Source organism: Copadichromis virginalis, linkage group LG2 (genome assembly GCF_057382275.1).
Source record: "Copadichromis virginalis isolate Kocher_CV1m ecotype Utaka linkage group LG2, C_Virginalis_male_GT1.1, whole genome shotgun sequence".
NCBI lineage: Eukaryota > Metazoa > Chordata > Actinopteri > Cichliformes > Cichlidae > Copadichromis > Copadichromis virginalis.
The window spans coordinates 23,233,360-23,253,493 of NC_140619.1; the positions used below are offsets into that span (position 1 = coordinate 23,233,360).

General features: G+C 43.9%; 3 protein-coding genes across 3 annotated transcripts in view; 2 read left to right on the plus strand and 1 right to left on the minus strand.

Annotated features, from left to right (window-relative positions):
• The first annotated feature begins 273 nt into the window (after positions 1 to 273).
• Positions 274 to 3,343, plus strand: LOC146717314 (type-2 angiotensin II receptor-like). The gene is made up of 2 exons (XM_085474324.1): positions 274 to 475; positions 972 to 3,343. Exon 2 carries the CDS (start codon positions 1,035 to 1,037, stop codon positions 2,370 to 2,372), a length of 1,338 nt encoding a protein of 445 aa, XP_085330450.1. The 5' UTR covers positions 274 to 475; positions 972 to 1,034; the 3' UTR covers positions 2,373 to 3,343.
• A 3,281-nt stretch (positions 3,344 to 6,624) lies between these two features.
• LOC146717315 (SH2 domain-containing protein 1A-like) lies at positions 6,625 to 9,797 on the plus strand. Its single transcript, XM_085474347.1, has 3 exons — positions 6,625 to 7,069; positions 7,362 to 7,425; positions 9,116 to 9,797. Exons 1-3 carry the CDS (start codon positions 6,933 to 6,935, stop codon positions 9,377 to 9,379), a joined length of 465 nt encoding a protein of 154 aa, XP_085330473.1. The 5' UTR covers positions 6,625 to 6,932; the 3' UTR covers positions 9,380 to 9,797.
• A 1,095-nt stretch (positions 9,798 to 10,892) lies between these two features.
• tenm1 (teneurin transmembrane protein 1) overlaps positions 10,893 to 20,134 on the minus strand; it is a 201,518-nt gene continuing 192,276 nt past the window's right edge. The window contains exons 33-38 of the mRNA XM_085474337.1: positions 19,645 to 19,787; positions 17,761 to 17,972; positions 16,986 to 17,287; positions 15,339 to 16,045; positions 14,520 to 14,662; positions 10,893 to 12,479 (exon numbers count right to left, since the gene is read on the minus strand). Of these exons, the coding sequence (XP_085330463.1) occupies positions 11,724 to 12,479; positions 14,520 to 14,662; positions 15,339 to 16,045; positions 16,986 to 17,287; positions 17,761 to 17,972; positions 19,645 to 19,787 (2,263 nt within the window). The 3' untranslated portion in view covers positions 10,893 to 11,723. The remainder of the gene's footprint in view (positions 12,480 to 14,519; positions 14,663 to 15,338; positions 16,046 to 16,985; positions 17,288 to 17,760; positions 17,973 to 19,644; positions 19,788 to 20,134) is intronic.

The window sequence follows — 20,134 nt, forward strand, 5'->3', positions numbered from 1 at the left end:
GACAAAGTTTTACTACAACATACATCTTGATTTGATTTTGTTAGTTTCTGGTGGAAGTTCCTGGAGGGAGGGCGGGGAGGGATAAAGAAAGGATACAGGGAAAAAAAGAAACAGAGCAAGTTTATGTCTTTCTGTTCTTCTCCTTCTGTGCAGGCTGGCTTATGTCCAGTTACAGTCCATCCCCTTGGTAGTGATGAAGGTGTGTGACGTACAGCAACTTCCCTGTTGTGCAATCGTCAAGAGACTCCCGGGGCCTATAAGACCCCCAACGTCATCTGGTTTCTCAGAGTCTGGAGGTTGTTTGCTCCACACACACACAGGCGGTCCAACTCATGAGCATGATACAGTCCGGGGTCTTCAGCTGTGCAGATTTCTTTTAAAGGGGTCGAGGAGAAATTGTCAAGACATGGATTTTAGCCAAAAGAAGCTTTGAAAAAGAGCTAGACTGTTTGGACTGGACGCTCAATTACATCAGGTAAAGAAATCATAAATGGCTTTACTAGTCTAAGAGCGAGAGTTTTCTGTCTGTTTTCTATCACAACTTCAACCGTCAGAATCATTTTTTATTGGAATCAGCGTAGTCGATGAGATCATTTTCCATGTACGAATGATGGCTTGCTTTGAATTTGATTTATTTATGCAGTTAGTAGTGCTTTCACTTGTACACTGTTGCAAGATTAGTTTTTAGTCTTTTTAACACTTTTAAAACTTTTTCAAATTAATTCATGATTGTTTCAAAAATGTAATCTTTAATTGGAGAAAGATGTTTTTTTACAGTATTCCAATAAAACTGGATTACAGCCACTGGATTACAGTGTATCAAGTATGGCGTAATGTATTTTTGCTTTGATTAGATATCAAGTAAGACACCTAATAAAGGCTCGCACCAAATAAAGATGCCCGTGTAGAGAAACTTTGTCCATAAAAGGCAGCTGAATTTTAAATGCGCTCTTGTTTTGCATTATTTCCAGCTGACCTTGGAAAACTCAAAGGAGGGAAGTTAAACTGTGTGAGGCAACGGTACATCCAGTTCCATGATGGCAATCCCAAATGACCTCTCCCTTTTCAACTCCACCTCTTCCCTCTATTCGACGACGGAGCTTTTTGTGAACACCTCCCCGACTCCCTCTGCTCCCCTCTGCTCGGACTGGCCTCCTGTGCCCATGACCACAGTCATCCCCACCGTCTACAGTGTGATCTGTGTGCTGGGAACCATAGCCAACACCTTGGCAGTGTGCGTCCTGGCACATGGTAGTGCCTCAAGGAGAACAGTAGCTAACACCTTCATGCTGAACCTCTGCGTGTCCGACCTGCTGTTCCTGTTGTCGCTCCCGCTGTGGGCCGTCTACTACTCCCAGGGCTACAACTGGCCCTTCGGTCGAGTAGCCTGCAAAATCTGCGGCGCTCTCCACAACCTCAACCTCTACGCGTCTATCTTCTTTATCACATGCATGAGCATAGACCGCTACCTGGCCATTGTGCATCCACTCCGTTCCCAAAGTGCACGAGACGCCAAGCGCGCCCGGTTCATCTGCATCCTTGTGTGGGTTCTGGCATGTGCTTGCTCAGGCCCTACCTTAGCTCTGAGGGAGACCTACTACCTGGATGTGCTTGGTGTGGAGGCCTGTGCAATTTTATATCCTGATCATACCTGGTATCGGACCCTGGTCTGGATAAAGATTGTTCTGGCCTTTCTTCTACCACTCCTTGTCATCTCTTGTTGCTATTGTGCTATTGGTAGACATTTGTTGGTTGATACGGGGTTGGTAAGAATGCAGAATCTGTCTCACCCACACAGCATGTCATCCTTTAAATCACTACAGTCCCACGAGGGCTATAGTAAACCGGAGAGACCCCCCACCCCTTCTGTGAATCCCAGGTTAAGTGGGGCCAGACCCCTGGAGGGTAGGGGGCTTGAAAGGGTATTGTGGACAGTAGCTGCAGTGGTTCTGGCATTTTTCCTCTGCTGGTTCCCCTTCCACTGCGTGACCTTTTTGGATGTGCTCTATAGTGAAGGCTGGTTGGACAGCTGCTGGGTAAGCTGGAGCATCCAAAACCTCACCCCTCTCACACTCTGCCTGGGTTTCTCCAACTCGGCCATCAACCCTGTGCTCTACTGCTTCATTGGGAACCATTTCCGTGGCCGTCTAGGAGGCTTATGCAAGGGCCTGTGTGCTTGTTTAAAGGCCCGAGGGGAAGAACACAGCCAGAAGAGGGGCTCCTTCAGCACCAGGCTGAGCTCCTTCTCTCGAAAACTCAGTGACCTCAAAGACTTGGCGATTGTGGAGCCCTCTGGCTCTGCGTACCTGCCCCAATTCCCAGCCCTGACTCCAGCAAGGAGACTTTCTCATCCCCTCAGTGATAACTGCTGAACACCAATGAGCGTGGCTGTGTGAGACAGAGCTGTTACTAAAACTAAGTCAAATTCTAGCAGAGGTCATTTCTGCTTTACAAAAAATAACTGTAGATAAAACATTTTTTCCACACTTGATTTGGACAGTCATCAAGCATCTCTTGTGAGTCACTCACATGATGTCATTTCTGGCTGCAGCGGGAATCATTTTGGAAAAACAACATTGTCAAAACTTAATGTACAGTGCCTGATAAGAACCAAACAGCTGACAGACACAGTTTATGCCTAGCAACTGCACAGAGTGGCACAATTAGCAGCTAATGAAGAAGATATTCCCCCTGGAGTTGCTAGAAACTACAAACAAAGCTAAAACATAACAAATACTGCATGTGAATTCACCATCTGGATATAAACACAAATCTAAACAAATGATCATATCTCTGTCCATAGTTGCTGTATATAAAGATGATTTATTCACAGCTTGTTTTATAGCCTCGCAGAATAAAAAAAAATCTGTTAGCTATAAGCAGTGCAAGCTACATCTATGCTAATTTAAGACTTTTAAGCATTGCTTTAGTTTTTATGTTCCTCTAGCCCAAATTACTATGAAATATAAGAAACTACATTGTGTTGCTGTGTTTCTATGTTGGGTAATCAGACCACATTATTTAAAAGTCTAGTTGATAATTTAGCGTTAGCCTATGCTAGCTCTAGACATCTCACTAGCTAGCATTAATTTAATAGTATGCTTTTTAAGTGTGGTTTGTTCTTATACAAATGTTATATCCTATATTTTTCTAAAAGGAAATATCTCATTGTATAATAATATTTTATATTAAATTGTTTTTTGTTTTTTGTAAAGGAAAACAAGCTAAAAACAAATACATTAATTTCACAAAAGGATCTACTTTTCCTCTTTTGGGGGGACCAAAGTGTACTTGACATTTATCTGTATGTATTGGGAAAAGAAATAAAGCAAAAACCACTTTCCATATGCCACTTCCTTTGCTTGATACAGTTCTCCAAAATGACTATGCCTTCCGTTTTGTGAAACCCGATCAATTTACTAGAGATTTCAAATGTTCCTTTTCCCCCGTCTTACCCTCTAACAGCTGTGACTCCGAGCTTTCCCCACCTGGGAATATGAGAGCTGAGATTACTGTCAGCCTGGCAGATGGACATCCAGTCTCCCCTTCCAGAAAACCTCACACAAATTCCACACATATCAAGGCCAGATATCATAATCTCATACTAATATCCTTATGATGCATTCCAGTCCAGCCGCTTGTGTTGGTTGAGGGAGCCTGCAGCTGATCAATGATATATCTCTGCCTGCTATTTGTGTCCAGTATAGATTTGCTGCATTCTGCATTGACCCTGGGCTGTCTCTCTGTGAGCTGAGAGCCAATACAACATGGAGTAATTTTGTTCCGGACTGGTGGTTGCAAGGAATTTTTACAAGCAGGAAAGCTAAATTAATAATCACTGAAAGGCTTTATTATGAATAAATGGTAAATTCTTCTTTTCTATCTTGAATGGTTTTTTTTGGGGGGGGGGGGGCTGCTAACAAATAAAGTGAGGAAAACTTCTTCAGTCTACTTGAAATACATGAATATTTCCTGCTTTTTGCCACTGGGTGGCGCTAAAATGCTGCAGAATCATTGAAAGAGATGCCATTGGCTGCTAACCCAGTCAAAGGCCCAAAGTCCCACTGCTCATGATCTTTCTGAGCCGAGGGAAAAATGGCTCTGACACAGACTGATGACTCATGTAGGCTACACTTCTGAATGTATAAAAACAGACACCCGCGACAAAAGCCGCATTAAAAAGAGCCACCCACTTGGAGAATACGCTGAATGCCAGAGTCACATGGGTAACCTTTCTGAAGGGTTTTTTCTTGCAGAAGCTTTTTGGTGATGTGAAGGACACCATGCGGTCAAGAACAGCATTCAGTCCTGCAAATAAAAAAGCCTACATCTGAACATGACAGATGAGCTCAGAGTACCAGACGCCGTGCTATCAGCAAATTGACGTTTCCTGTGGTAATGTCACCGCAGTAAACATTGAATATTTTAATCACCAGACTCTTAATTTGACACGACAGAACTTTCCTACTGATGGGACAGATTGCTGGATGAGTTTGTTGTACGCGCAGCTTCATTAGCTGATTCCTCGCTCTTCTACAGAGCAGGTGGGAGTGTCTTTGAACACACGTTTAAGCAGAAGACAGACTAAGAGATATGTGGCTGAGGAGATGTGTGGACATGTGATGAGAAAATGCATGCTGAGAAATACCGAGAAGCACATTGCTTCGGGTTTTTTTTCTCCCTTCCTTTATCTGCTTTAAAATGTCTTCCTCTGACATATCAGTTTAATTCAGCTGAGCACCCAAGTGCAAATTAGACTTTTCTTTCTTTTCTTGTCTCCTCTTTATGTGTTCCATTACAAGTTAAAGTAGAGAAATAATAAGAATTGCTGAGATTTTTTTTTGCCACGCATCAAAGGGAGGCAGGCCAGTGGTGGGAAAATAGGACGAATCTGCCCCTTTATTAAAACTGTCAACGCCGAAATGAGCTGAGGTTTTAACACATCATGTCACATAAACTTGTAGGTGGAAGGCTTTTTGGAAAAAAACGTCACAGCGAATCTAATCTTGAAATATTGTCATTTGAATCTTGAGCAAGTTGAGGTGGCAGTTAAAAAGAAATATTCTGAGGAGGTTACAGCTCCTGGTCTCAGGAAACTTGGATATGCATTTAAAAACATTTATAAAACAAACTAGTGAAAATAAGTGAGAATAGCTGCAGTTCACTGCTGTGAGCTGTATGTAGTTATTATTTTGAACTACTTTATAGTTCCACTTTTTGCAGTAATATAGTCACTGGCCTCTTTATCAGGTATCCTTTGTTAGTACCACGTTGGACCACTTTTTCCTTTAAAACTGCCTTAATTCAACGAGGTGCTGGAAACATTTCTCAGAGATTTTGGTCCATATTGGCTTGACATCACACAGTTACTGGAGATTTGTTGGTGGACCGCTGTGATGCAGATCTGAGCTCACTGTCATAATCAAGAAACCTTTAATTTTTGTGAGATGTTATCCTGCTTGGGTGCACTGTGGTCACAAACAGATGGACATGGTCAGCAACAACACTGAAGTCGGCTGAGGTGTTGAAATGATGCTCAGGTGGTACTGAGGGGGCCAAAGTGTGCCAAAGAAAATACTTCCCACACCATTACACCACCAGCAGCCTAAACCACTGATACAAGGCAGGATGGAGTCTTTGCGTCATGTAGTTTATGCCAAATTCTTACCCTACTGTCTGAATGCTGCAGCAGAAATAGAGACTCATCAGATAAGGTAATGGAAGCTGTGGTCTTATGCTGTGGTAGCCTATCTTAGATCAGCAGAAACGCTCAGATCAGCCTCTGACACCAACAATCACCCCACATGCAAAGTCATTTAAATCAACTTTCTTTCCCATTTTGAAGTGTTTAAATTTTAGAGGTTGTCTTGACATATTCTTCATGCTTAAAATCCCTAAATGAGCAGGTGTACTTAATAAAGTGGCTGGTGAGTGTATACACAATGTAACTAGGCATCAGTTATGTTGACAAATTTATCTGACATTCCAACAAATTTCACAATTACACTAAAAACAGCAAAGATTTGAGAAATTAAAATAGTTGTTGCCATTTTTAATAAATCGTCTAAATGTGTAAAAACAAGCTTGAAACTTTTAAAAGAACAGCTGTGCTATTTTCATTTGTTAAATCAATTTTGTTGCGTATTATTGATTTCATTTATTATTTTTCAAACTGTTTTTAAAAACTTAATTAGGAATTTTAAATCATTCTGATATATTCTACATGGTTTTTTTTTTAACAAGCATGTATAATTAAGGATCTGAGCACAACTTCCATGACTGCCTACATATTGTGCCACACAATTCATAGAAGTTGTTTCAGAGCCATAGAGTCTGAGCAAACTTCTGCTGACAAGAAACCAAATTGAGACTGGAAACAGTGCGCGTTAGTGCATCATCACAGCATATGTTTTTCCTATGTGAAAAAGGGCGAGATTGCTTCACTTTATCCCTCTGTTGTGCTTTCTTCTGTTGTGGAAATGTTCTGTTAGAATCTTTTATGTTATTTCCTGTCAAAAAAGAAAGAAAAAATAGAATCATTTCCTGAGAGATAGACAAACCCACACTTTACTTGTGCGTGTGTGTGCGTGCTCACATGTGTGCGTGGTATAAAGAAAGAGGAAGACTGTAAGAGCCAACCCAGAAAGGTTAGAGGTTAGTGAGAGAGCTGCTATCACTGTAGGTAAACAAGTGTGGAGAAATCAGAGAGCTCGTACGCCAAAGCTCAGGCTCCCTGAGCAGATATTTGAACCGGTGAGAAGCGGGGATCGAAGGAGAGGCTAGACAGCTTGCCTTACCTGTGCTCCCAGTCCAGAGCATATGCAGCAAAGGCAAGAAAAAGCTTTCCTGTAGTAAAGAGGGGAAAAAAGGTAAAGTGGGGAAAGAGACACTTTGGGAGCAGAAGAAAAAGAGCATCTGGGGGAATAACTGTGATGGAAAACCTGCCCGTCTATCACGGACCCATCGGCAAGGACGAGGGAGAAAGGCGGCTGGGCCAGGACGGCCGAGACGGGTGCTACCTAGTCCGCAACAGTGACACCGTGGAGGGTGTCTACTGCCTGTGTGTGCTGTGAGTACAATCAAAGAAAAAAGTGCAACATCTGCTTTTGTTCTACTTCTCTAGGCTGAGACCTCATAATCACATCAACACATACAAAATCCTATTTTGTGCAGTTATAGAGATTATCGATCCCCTCAGGTTTAGAGAGAAATGCAAGCGCAAAGGCAATACGGCAACCGGCTGAGTAATAAGTAACTGTGGTCTCTTAATAAGCATCAAATAAAGATTCCCAAAAGGAGAAGTGATAGTGACAGTAAGAAGAAACACTGAAATACAAACCCATGTTTCTGTTTGTATGCAGATGCCAAGGCTACGTCTACACATATAGAATCCACAGAGATGATGCAGGCTCATGGGCAGCAGAGGTAAGACATTTTACTATTAAGATTTCTTTTTTCATCCTGCGACTCGCTCTTTAGTCTGTGCTGTGCCTCTTTTCACTCCATCCCCTCCCCAGAAAAGTTCGCAGAAGCAGCTGCACACATCTGCCTCGCTTATTGGTTTAGAAGTAGTTTTGGTGCTGGTTGTAATTCAACAAGCTGCGGAGGCACAAACATGTGTTTCGTTTTCTTGAGGAGTGACAGCACTGAGAAATGGGTACGCTTCTGCTTTAGCAATAACACCCAGTGAAATCCATCTCCCACCAACCCCCACCTCAAATTTTGAAGATGCCACAGCATCAGCATATACTCCAGAGACGGGGGGGGGGGGTATATTGCATTTGACAGCATTTCTGATGGGATGTGTAATTGAGCGCCGAGGGGTGGCGAACACCCCGGGATTGGGAATGTATAGAGACATCTGAAGGCCGCGTCTATCTCCGACTGAGCGCGACGCTCTCGTAGCGACATTTTAACCTCGCTCATTCTCACTGATGCCGTCAGGCGAGCAGATGGGGATGGATTGAGGGATTGAAGGAGAGCGGTGTGCGTGTGTGTGCATGTTTGGGTTTCGGTGTGGAGGCTTGAATTACAAGAATTTCCCTACAAGCTCGATAACAGTTTCCATTATTCATGCGCAATATCAATCACTCTAATGAAATATTCTCGGGAGCAGAGGTAACACTTGTGGCCGGAGACAGGAAACATCCAAAGTGCTGTGCTGGGCGGGAGAGCTCCCCACATTTGATTAAATGATATGTTTTTTTCTTTAAAAAAAAACATATCGAAAGAAAACCGTTTTCACCGTTGTACTTATTTATTTATTTGCAGTTTGATTGATGGGGCCGAATGAAAACACATAATGTATTTTTTTTAAAGGCCTTACTTGACAAAATTATAGCGCTGTAGTGGTTTAGGAATATTAAACGCTGGAGTGACAGCTGTGGGCAAACAAACAAGTGCAGGGAGGGGGTGGAAAGAATAGAAAAAGAGAAAGATGAGAACGTTTTCAATTAGAAATGATGCAAAACTCCCTGTGAGAGAGAAAAATGACTTTACTAAGCTATCATCATTTCTTTAAAAGATATTTGTGTGTGTTTTCTAAGTTTTATTTCAGTGCTTCTCTGTTACAAATAAGGCTCTTGAGATTACTGGACTGTTAAAGCATCTTGTGGTGCATTAATCCTAAAATAATGCTTTTTATTGACTTAAAAACTATCTAAAATACCCACAGGAGAGGATGTTTTCATAAGTAATTGCATCCCGTATATTCCCAGTGTAGCTTTTAAACTCCTTGAGTATATCATCAGTATGTTTCCCTCCCTTCCACAGCACGTGTTTTTTTTTTGTTTTTTTTACAGCTCTTATATATATTTTATCTCTTCTGCCTCGTCTTATTTATTTATCTGTCCTTTTACTTTGGATTACTGAATCCAGATATGCAAAAAATGTATAATTGACACCATCCCCAGTCCATCCCCGAGACGCACTTGTATTACTGCCTCCACTGGCAGCGTATCTGATGTCTTTTTATAAGGTAAAATCTGCGAGAGCTCATTTCAAGGCGGCTCTGTCCCATCCTCTTCATCTCCCCACTGGGGTTTTGATGTGGAGATGGGGAAATGCTCTGAATTCTCTGCACTTCTACTTCTTCTCTCTCTCTCTCATGTTTCAGACCACTCCTGGTGTGCAGAAACGATATTTCCGGCAAATCAAGAATTTGATAGCAGCTTTCCAGAAGCCTGGACAAGGAATTGCCATGCCTCTGCTTTACCCTGTCACCGCTCAGAGACGGGCGCAGACACACACAGAGGAACCCTGTAATAGCCCGTCGACGACGGAGAGCAGCCCGAACCCTTACTTCCAGCAGCGGATGCCACATGCTGCACAGGGACAGAAAAACAGGAACAAGAAGGAGGTGCGACAAGCTTTTGGTTAGGGGCGAACCCTAAGCTGCACCACTGACCTCATTTCTAAGCAGAAATACTGCCAGGGCACCATTCCTGCTGTTTGCGTTTTTTGCATAATGTGCATCAAGTAAATGTCATTCCCCCCCCCCTATTTGCTACATTGAGCTCATTTAGGCTCCAGCAGTGACTCAGATCTCAGCCTCCTTCTACTTTTTTTTTTTTGCATATGCAGCACAGAAAGTGCAACCCCCCCTCTCTCCTCCCCTCTTAACTTTCTGGGATGTAAAAGATTCAGCTGCAGAACCATTAATATCCATTACCGCATACATAAGCTGACAACAAATATTGTGCTCTGTTTTCTTAATGCAATAGAGTTGTGTGAGCGGCAAAGAAAATAAATGATATTGGCTGAAATAAACTCTTTTAAATAAGGTCATGCACACACAGCCGTACACACCCGAGCCTGCGTTTGACATAATGCTGAGGGGAAAGGGGGGGGGGACGAGAGAAAAAAATTCAATTTGACATATTGGAGTGCTGATTTCCACAGAGAGAATGCTGACTACTGGTGTGTGTGCATGCGTGTGTGTGGGTCCATCATTCACTCGTCTGATTGGCATTACATGATGAAAAAAAAAATGAGAGAGAAAGCGGAGCTGAAAGAGGAGAGCATCCATTCAGCGCAGACAATTCTTCAGTGCAGCGGTCTCCTAGCAACCGGACCCTCCATCTTTTCACCGCGGAGATGAGGTTGGACAGTATCTAACGGAGCATATGGTTTCGAAGGGAAGGTGCATCGCGGCCGATCGGCAGAGTGCTAGTCGGGAATGTATATCACCTGCTCGCAGTCAGAACATATGCATTGTGTGTGTGTGTCTGTCATCCGCAGCCCGGGAGAGGAAACACAAACAATTAATGGTGGGCAGATGGTGGAGCGACGGCGGGAGGCGAGTGTGTGTGTGTGTGTGGGGGAGGCGATGGGGGAGGCAGACGGACAGGGAGGTGGATTAGCAACATTTAAAGAGAAAAAAAAAGTTCTTTACTTTCTTTTTTAAACTTTTTTTTGTGGGGAGAGGCTTGGAAGTGGTTCACATGTAGTCTGATTGGCATTTCCTAATGAGAGGAGACAAGCTGGAGAGAACAGCTCAGCCAACTCCAGGTCCTGCCCCTTCTGCACTCACCACCCACTCGCTGAGCCTCAGCTGTCACATTTCTTTTTCCCTTTCCTCTGTGCTTTTCTTTTTTTCTTTCCCTCTTTCTCCCCTCCTCCCCTTTCTTCTTCTTCTTCTGCTCCCTCTCCTCTGACAGACGACGCAGGTTTTCTCGTGCATATCTCGGTTCGAGCCATAATGATGGGTGATAATGACAGCACAGATTTGAAAAGTTACAAACTCCCAGAAACAAGAACAAAGAGAGCACAACAAATGTGTGGCGGGGAGGCGCGGAGACGACGTGAACGAGAGCGAGCGGAGGAGAGGGGCAGAAATAATAAGTAACAACGTCTATGAAATCCCAGCCAGCGATTTTGGTAATTCACACATAATAACTTTAATCAGCTTTGTAACCCAATAAAGTCAGATTTTTCAGCGAGAATATTTACTATAGCCATGTATAATTCTTTGCAAAAATGTAACTGTTTTTCTATTGATTAACAATACTGACACTTATGAACAACAGAACTTCCAGTTGAGCACTTCTTTTTTTCAGTGTGAGAAAGCACTGGCTATATACATTCTTGATTTTTAAGTATACACACTCATACAAACTACTGTTGGAGCACACCAGAGGCGGAAAACCACAAGAGCTTTCCTTCTCTAAAGGGGGGAAGTGTCAGAGTCGACAAGGCCTCTCTTACACAATATGTAAACGATAGTATATCCGAGGTAAACCATGTAGGAACTCAAATGGCAAACCGAAGAGCTCTCGATTCGAGTCACGAAGAGGATTATTCACTGGCAAAATCCTAAAAGTCTTCTTCCCTACAGTGCCGTGATGTTGAGCAGAGTCCAGAAAATGATGAACAGTGTTGAAACAGCGAATGGCAGTCGGTCGGTCGGCGAGTCGGTCGGTCGGCGAGTCGGTCGGGTTGATCAGAGATACAAAAAAGCAAAGCCACAGCCAAACCACACTGCTTGTGCCACTGTTAGAAATTGGAGAAACTGGACGATAATAATAAAATACCATCATTTTGTCACAATTAAAGGCATTTGGAAGTTTTTTGTTTTTTTTCCCCACACATTCGCTCTTCTTCTTCTTCTCTGATGTCGTCTTCTTTTTTTTCCCCCCGATACAGTATAGAAACAGTAGAACAAATCAGAGTAGAGTAGAAACAGGCAGTCTTTGGTGGGGTGGGGGGCCGCTCGTGTGTCTCTGTTACCTGCCCCCCACCTCGCTCAGTGTCATAAAGTGGATGTTGGAGGGGCAGTCAGACAGCTCCGGCTGCTGCTCTATAGGCAGGGAGTAGTAGCCGTCGTAACCCTGAACGCGTCCCCCAGACAGCAGCTGCTGCTTCTCAACCTCGCTCCACGCCCTGCTCCCGGCGTCTCCCGCTTCCACCCTCCTTCTCTCCTTCTCCCAAGCTCCCTCCACTGCTCTCTTCCTCGCCTCCTCCCTCACCCGCGCCCTCTCCTCCTCCTCGCTCCCACCGTACCGCACGCACAGGCACAGAGACCCCTGCTGGAGAGTGATGTCGGCAAAACGCCGAGTCCTGCCGTTCACCGTCGCGCTCATTTGAGACACGCTCACGTTCACGCCGCTCTCCAGGACGCGGCCCCCGACTCCCAGCCCCAGGGCGAGGTCTTCCTCGATCGGCCGCGACTGGAGGAAGTGGTGGGTGTCGCAGCCGTGCACGGTGAAGCTCATCCCAGTGAGGTGGATGGCGCCGTTCAAGATGGCCGCGACTCGGCGGCTGTCCTCGCTGGCCACTCCAATGACCTCCGCGCTCACTCGGCCGTGAGAGACTGCAAAGCGGATGCTGGGGCCGAGGATGGAGGGCCGGGAGCCAAAGGGAGGGGGGTGCGCCGGTCGGTGGCAGGTGGAGCCCACGGGCTCAGAGACCAGAGGTAACCTCTCCAGGGAGATGAAACTCCTCAGCTGGCGCCGCAGCTCGCACTGGATTCCCAAAACCAACTAGAGAAAAACAGACGGACTCATTTATTACAGCGTTCTGCATGACGTACAGAAACACACGATCCACACTAGATATTTAGACACGTAGAAAACATGAAGCACTTTGAGAGGCAAACCTCCACCAAGACACATCACTGTCTGGGCAACTTTTAAAAAAATAGCATCATATTTTATTTGCAGTTTGCGTGGCTGCTTTTAAACCGACTTTAGGAAGTTTGGAAATGCAGTAAAAACAAGTGCAAAGTGCTTTTTATTTTATCTGTTGTGTTGAAAACTACTTTAATATACTTCACATACTTTGGAGTATATTTATTATTATTTCTTATTACATTTTATTGTTCAGTAAATTCCTTTTTAATATTTAGTAATGAAAAAAATTTATTTGATCACACATTTATTAAAAAAATAAAATAAAAAATTTAATAAAGGGTTATGGATTGTTGCTGTAATGTACAGGACAAAATTAACACACTATTCTCAAAAAGTATGACATCATGTTCTGGTCAGAGTAAAAACGTATCGTCATTTTACAGAAATTTACAATTTTAAAGAAATGTGCACTGATGTGTCATCACACAGACAACATGTGACAGACGGTGCTATAGGCAGTAGCTTCATACTGGCTAGCTGCCCGAGCACTAGAGTGCCTTTAACACTACTGATAATGTCTATTAGACATCAGCAAAGAAAGTCAGATAAGGCTACTCGGATTACACAAACATTATGTAGGAGCAGGTCATGGATACTAAAGTACTAATGTAAATAACTGGACATGAATAAGCTGAACTCATAATATAATATAATATAATATAATATAATATAATATAATATAATATAATATAATTCTAAAAAATGTTTTTTAAAGATGTAACACATTTTGGTATCAACATGAAAGAAAAGCAGATATGGAACTTAAAAGTGAGATGAGTAATGAATTAAATAATTAATTAACATTATATTTAGAATCTACCCATAATCAATATAATTTCCTTACTGTTGCCAATACAACCAAAGCCAATATTTTAGTCACAGTTTTGAAGATAAGACCTTTTATCAAAGTTTGACCTTATCTGATCTTGAACAAAAGGTCGGTGATATTTAAAATCCCCCCATATCTTTTCTTATATGACGATATGGTGTCAATAAAAACAACAGCAGTAGGAAACATATGTTGAGAATACCCATCACACCATTATTCTTACAGTTTTAAGAATAATAGTTTCTATCTTATAAGGATTTTCTCATTAAGTTGACCTTGAAGTCCTTGGTGGATGTAAGAAAAATTTTAATGTGTTAGAGCTACGTCCTACGTGTCTCTGACAGGAAGACAAAACGCCCATTTACATCAACCAGCTTAAAACCCACCAGTTAACACAACATACGTGTGTTTGGACTGCAGAAGTAAAGACATGCATGAACAGGAAGAACGTGGCCCAGCTTTAAACCCGCAAGGTTTGAACACACTGCAGGGTGGCTGTGGCCTTACCACGCTGTGCACAACGCTATAAAACAGAGACACTGGGACCCTCAAACGCTCGTGCCAATTTACCTTAACGACAATCAGTCTATGAACTAATTAATAAATCAACTAATCATTTCATTACTCGTACTCATTCTGGAGAATATTCTCATAATAATCAACTCAGTGTTGATTTTCATCCATATAGCCGATTAGGAAGAATCACTAAGGTCATAAAAATGGCAGATAATTAGCAGGTAATTTGAGTTTTCATGCTTCTGCGGAGGACTCTCGGTCTGATCTCACATGAAGACCCAAAGTGTTAAACGAATGAGATAAATGACTAATTATGAAAGTGTTAATCACAAGCACTGACATAGGCCATGTCTCACACAAACACACACATATGTATATATATATATATATATATATGTGTGACATATCTTTATGAAAAATATTGTTTCGCAGTCAGACCCTAGTACATTTGAAAAAATGTTATACATATAGTTTAAATATACAAAGCATTACCACAGGCACACAGTGTTAGATATGAAAGAATCTAGCAGCAGTGTGATGCTCACCTTGCTGGAGTCCCAGTCCTGCATCTTGGTCGGCGCCTTCATCAGTTCGTATGTTTGTTCCATTCTTCCCACCTCAGGCTTTGGGAAACCGGGGACCACGTTATGAAGTTGAAAGCCAAACAGCTGCAGCCAGCTACCGATGTCTGGACAGGAAGAGAGAAAATTGCACGGGAGAAAGTTTAGAATTTAATGTGTATACTGCAAAGCAAACAGACAGTCACGAGGGCAGGGAAAACAACACCTCGTATGGGAAACCACACAATGCATGAGTGCAGCGTGCGGCAGAGACGTGTCTGCTGGTGTGCGCGCGTGTCCCACAAACACACTCCTTGTGTAACAAACAATCCCGCTGCAGGGAAACGTGACAGGCCAAAAGAATGTTCTATTAAGCAGAAGGACAGACGCCCCCGCTGACATCCTGTATTCATCTTCTACTCTCCTATCCCATCTCTTTCCCTCGTTTCAGTTTCTATTTTGTCTCTCGGGGAAACAGTATGTTCTTGACAGGCAGAGGGAAGAAAACAGAACCGGCTGTGTTAAAGAACAATGTGATCAGAGGCATGGCTGTCCTTTCTGTTGCCAGTAAATCCTGTCTGTCACAGCTTCACGTCTCTGACACCCAGCACACCTGTGGTTAGCAATGTGGCCCATTCACTCATTCTTTATGGCAGATGTTTCCCCTGTAGGTGCGCGTGTAGGAGTAGGTGTCACTGAGTGATCTATCTTTCTGTATCACTTAGTTTCTGTCAGTCAGTCAGTGATTTGCTTTTGACTTGGCAGCAGTGTGCGTGAGTGTGTCTGCGCATGTGTGACGCTCACCTGTTGTAAACTGCGTCACCTCCTCCACCCTCCCGACCGGGCAGTTGTTTTTGAACGCGTACAGGTTAAAAGGCTTCGGCTCCTTGCTCAGCTCCCCCCACAGTTCGTGATTCGGTGAAGTCCATCGGCCCGCTAGCGTGTCATAGTCCTGCCTTCCCAGGTGGACGAGTCTCGTGAAAGGATCGTACAAGCCTCCGTGGAAGCCGATGACAAGCTGGAAGTCTGGGTTGGTGTCCTGGTAAACCTCTCCGTAGGGAGTGTAGAGAATCTCTTTGACGAGCCGCCCCTTGCTAGAGAAAACTGCCCTCGGGCTCCCCACGCTGTCGCAGGCTACATAGTACTCCTCTCCGCTGCTCAGCTCCATGGCGATAAGGTGACCCTGGAGGTCATAGTACAGCGACGTGATCAGATTGCTGCTGTGGTTGTACAAGTGGCTGACCCTGGTAGGGTGTGACAGATCGGCATAAAAGAACTGCAGCTGCTCGCCCTGGCTGCTCTTGGTGGCCACGCGGCGGCCCAGTCCGTCGTAGCGGTACCACACGGTGCGCTCGGTCACGCGGTTGAAGACGCGGGTCAGCAGGCCGTTGGAATTGTAGTCGAACAGGTCGTTTGCTCGCTGGCGGAGGAAGCCGTCGTCGTCCACGCCGTACTGCAGCTCGCCGAGATGCGTGATGCGGTCCCTCTGGTCGTAGCGCAGCGGCGTGAGCCTGAAAACAAACATCAGACCCTGAGTGATATTTACCGCATGCTGTACACAACTACAACTGTGCATCAGTTTTGTTGACAACTGCTCAAAAAATCATGTTAGTATGCAACAAATGTAACCACAATGTAACCGGGATTCTGGTGCCAAATCTGTGCAAAAGTTTGTCTCAGCCGTTTAATAGTTCACCCGGTCTGTCTGCGCTCAGTCTCATCTGTCGTTCAGGTTCTGTTCTGTGGCCTTTCTGCAAACTCATGAGCAAATGTGAAAAACTGGAGGCAGCGGGGAAGCACCAGCAAGATCTCCGTGCATAACAAAGAAGGTGTTAATGACAACAGATATCCCCGATTAGACAGCGTAACAAAGGTGACATAACAAAGGTTACAGTTGATGGGTTGAGAAACAGTTTCCAGTTCCATAACTATCGTTTAATGTAAACAAAAATTGCCTGCAAGTCTCTCATTGACTCGGTTCTCACCTACAGACATCACATCCTCGAACACCTTTCCTTCAGCGTAAAACAAATCAAAACTGTTATGAGTCATTAAACGGTTAAACAACATCACCGTCACTGTCGACTGTGATAGATCTCCACACCGAGGCAGTTAAATGTAAAGTCAGCACTATCATGCATGCCTCTCACACCCACTCATTCCAACTCCTATCAGACCACTGCTAGAATGTCCCTGCAGCCAGAGCCAATACTGTCAATACTGCTATATGACAATTATTTACACGTGTGTGTTTATAAATAAACAATGTCTTATTTTGCTATTTTATTGGTTTCCTCTGAGAGCCATGCTTAAGATATTTATCCACTGCTTTGCAATGGATAATAAAGATTTCTGAGCTGATCTGAATTATCGATTTATTAATAACAAACAGGCAATTTCTTTTATATTCAATGCTTTCTGTACAGTATATGGGTTTGTGTGCTAACATACCTTGCACTGGTTCCGTGGCTAAGTAGATTAATGTTCCCATTGAGGTCGTAACTATAACGCCACTGAGGCCGCTCGTTGACTGAGGCGCTTTGCAGCTGGCTGTCTGCATCATACTCGTAAGTGTAACGGGTCACATTGCTGTCCACGCCCACTCTGATGTCGCAGGTGGTTGTACGTCCGGACGAGTCGTACTGAATGGTCATCCAGTAGGCGATGGACTTGAGGATTTCATATTGAACCTCCACCACCTGGCCGTAGGAGTTGAATACCTTGGTGTGCTTCATCAGATGGGTGGTGATCACCTAAACACATATTGACTCCATAAGAGTCCATGAAAGTGTCACACCAAACTCATGGGCTAAAAGGTTGCTTGTTTACACATGCAGCACACTCTGGAAACAAAATTGTAACAAATTGGACAAGTTTGATTATTTCACTCTCTTTTGGGTCTGTTTGGATGTTCACAGACACCCATGTGAAATATCTGACTGTTTAGTTACTAGTTACTAGTTACTAGTTGCCTGCCAGTGTTGTCAAGGCTAGATTTGATAGACAAGTAAAACCAGCTGACTGACCGGAAACGAAGTCGACTAAAACGCAGGCCAAAACAATGAGCTGAAAGACGCTGAAAGGCGCCACTGAGCTGAGCTGCAGAGTCAGATTTTATATTCCACAGTCATGTGATTATTTTTTAAAAGCAGAAACAGCTGATTGGTGCAGCTTCAAAACGTCCACATTTCCACTACCGAGTAAGATAACTGGTGTGACTTCCTACCTGGTTGAGGTCGTAGAAGATGACGCTGAACTTGCCAAACTGCTCGACCCGCCCCGACACATCAACATAGCGGTACAGGTCAATGGGCAGAGGGGTCTCATTGATGACGGCCTGCATGCTAGTGACTCGAAAGTTGTTGTAGCTGTAGTCAAATCTGGCGTTGACCAAGCCTTCTTCGCTGAAGCGGAAAATCTGCCGACTTGTCAGGGGACCTACGCAGAGGAACCGGAGCAGATTTACATTAGAACCCCCTTAACAGCGTTTACAGAAATATACAGGGACATGAAGTGTACACACAGCACACATATAGCCCTTACAAGTGGATGTCACACCGCCCGCATAACCCTGCCTAATTAATTCAAATCAAGGCCTAATTCGCCGTCATTAACAGAGACACACACTGCGCAATCCATTCCATCTTAACTATCCCCACACCTCTATGGTATTTCCTGTGGTGACCTTTAATATGGAGAGATAATGAAATCTAAAGACAATAGCCATGATGGGCCAATGTGCTGCTTAATGTCAGAGCATCAACTTTAACAACACCATTCATCACATCTGCTCCGAGCTTCTGCAGCCAGGCCTCTGTTTGGAAAAAAAGGGCCTGCTAATGAAACACCATTACGCTGCTATTTGAGATGACTCTGATTGCAGTTAAAATGACTAAGTGCCTAGCTTTGGAGACTGTAGAGAGCTGGATCAGTGTTACATCTTTCTATTTTTATTTTCTGTGGAATGTTGATTCTAAACTTTCGCTAATGGGAAAATGGCAGAAGTACTGAGAGCGAGGTGGAGGCTTTTCTGCAGCCCTGGGGAACTTGCAGTCTGTTCATCTCGCTCTTCTAGCTGTCATTTCCCCCCAGCTGTCATCGTTCCCCCTTCTCCCTTTCTGTTCCTTTTCCCTTCCCTCGCCCACCACTCTATATCCCCATCTTTCTTTTTCCGGTGCCACACTTTTCCTTGTCTCCTCTCAAGGGACAATTACCACTATCTCTCCTCTCTCCAAGGCTCCGTTTGTTCTGCTGAAATGAGATCAGTTAAAGGAAGGTGAGAGTCTATTCACAGTGAGGGCAAAGCGATAAACACACACACACACAGCTGCGCCGCGCAGATTAGTGACAACTGATGGTGGCGAGCCAATCACAAAGCTATGGGAAGTGAACCGGCAGCAGAGATGAGAGCACTTTCCATGACCCTGGACCGACTATGGAACTTAAGGGGACTGCTCAACTGTATTAACAATGGCTGTATCCTAACATGCTATATCTGCAGCTGCAGCGATGGCGTGCCATTGTCGATAGCGCCGCCTTTTAGAAAACGTCTTGTCTCACTCATTTTCTCCTTCAGCACTGAAAGTATTGTTTAGTTGTATTAAGTTCAGCTATGGTTTTTTGATTTCCTGCCTCCTCTATGAGAGCGAATATGAACCCAGCAAAGTGCTACTTTTAGTGTTCAGGCATGCAACAACAAATGCAGTATGTCCACACCTAGCTCACCGCATATAATTTTGCATTCAAACATTCATTTGTTTGCTTTGATCAGGAAGCCTTTTTGCGGAGGTGGGGAAGAGACGACGTGGGTAAGAGCCCGGGGGGTGGTCTTGAATTTACAGCTGTGGTAGACCACAGTCTATTCCACTTGAACATGCCTTGCCCTACTGAAACTTCTAACTGTGGCTGCATCAGTCACAGATGAAATAGCACGACGTCTGACTCAAAGCCAGACTACTGAATTTGACATCACTCCTCAAATCTGGCACGCCGTGCACAATCACTTATATAGACTTTAAAATTTTGCTCACAGGATTGATTTATGATCCTTTTGCACGTTGTGAATATCTAAAATGTGCTTCTGTTGGCTGCTTTGAGCACATGTACGTACCTGTCTGCCTGTATCGTATGGAGCTTATGAAGCCATTGTGGGTGAGATGAATGGTCTTGACTGTTCCAGAGGCCTCGTCATAAGTGAAGGTCACCAGGGTGGAGTCATAAACCACCTCCGAGAGGCGAGCCGCAGCTGTATACCTGACGGGGGAAAGAAACACATTTTTGAATAGATGATCGATAAGTAAGTTATGTTAAAATAAAAGTACCTTCTTTTTAAAGCACACTGCATTTAATCTTCAATGTAAGTAAACATGCTATGCCACATTAATAATACACAGATCCCTTTGGGTCGCTAAGTTGCACCATCCTTCAACATTTCATCAGAAGCAGACCAGCTGCTGCGGCACTTACAGCCTTTCAAATCTTGAAAATGGGACCATTTATTACAGTATCCTCATCCAGGCAACGAGTATTAAAAATGTTAAATGCCAGAACGCTGCCTGAATCAGTCCTCCGACTTTCATCAAAATCAGATCAGTTTGTCT

Bases quoted from the DNA above. Each gene is read 5' to 3' on its own strand.
- LOC146717314 (XM_085474324.1), top strand. From the start codon at position 1,035: ATGATGGCAATCCCAAATGACCTCTCCCTTTTCAACTCCACCTCTTCC.
- LOC146717315 (XM_085474347.1), top strand. From the start codon at position 6,933: ATGGAAAACCTGCCCGTCTATCACGGACCCATCGGCAAGGACGAGGGA. The intron at 7,070-7,361 runs GTGAGTACAATC...GTTTGTATGCAG, and splicing joins GTCTACTGCCTGTGTGTGCT to ATGCCAAGGCTACGTCTACA. The intron at 7,426-9,115 runs GTAAGACATTTT...CTCATGTTTCAG, and splicing joins CAGGCTCATGGGCAGCAGAG to ACCACTCCTGGTGTGCAGAA.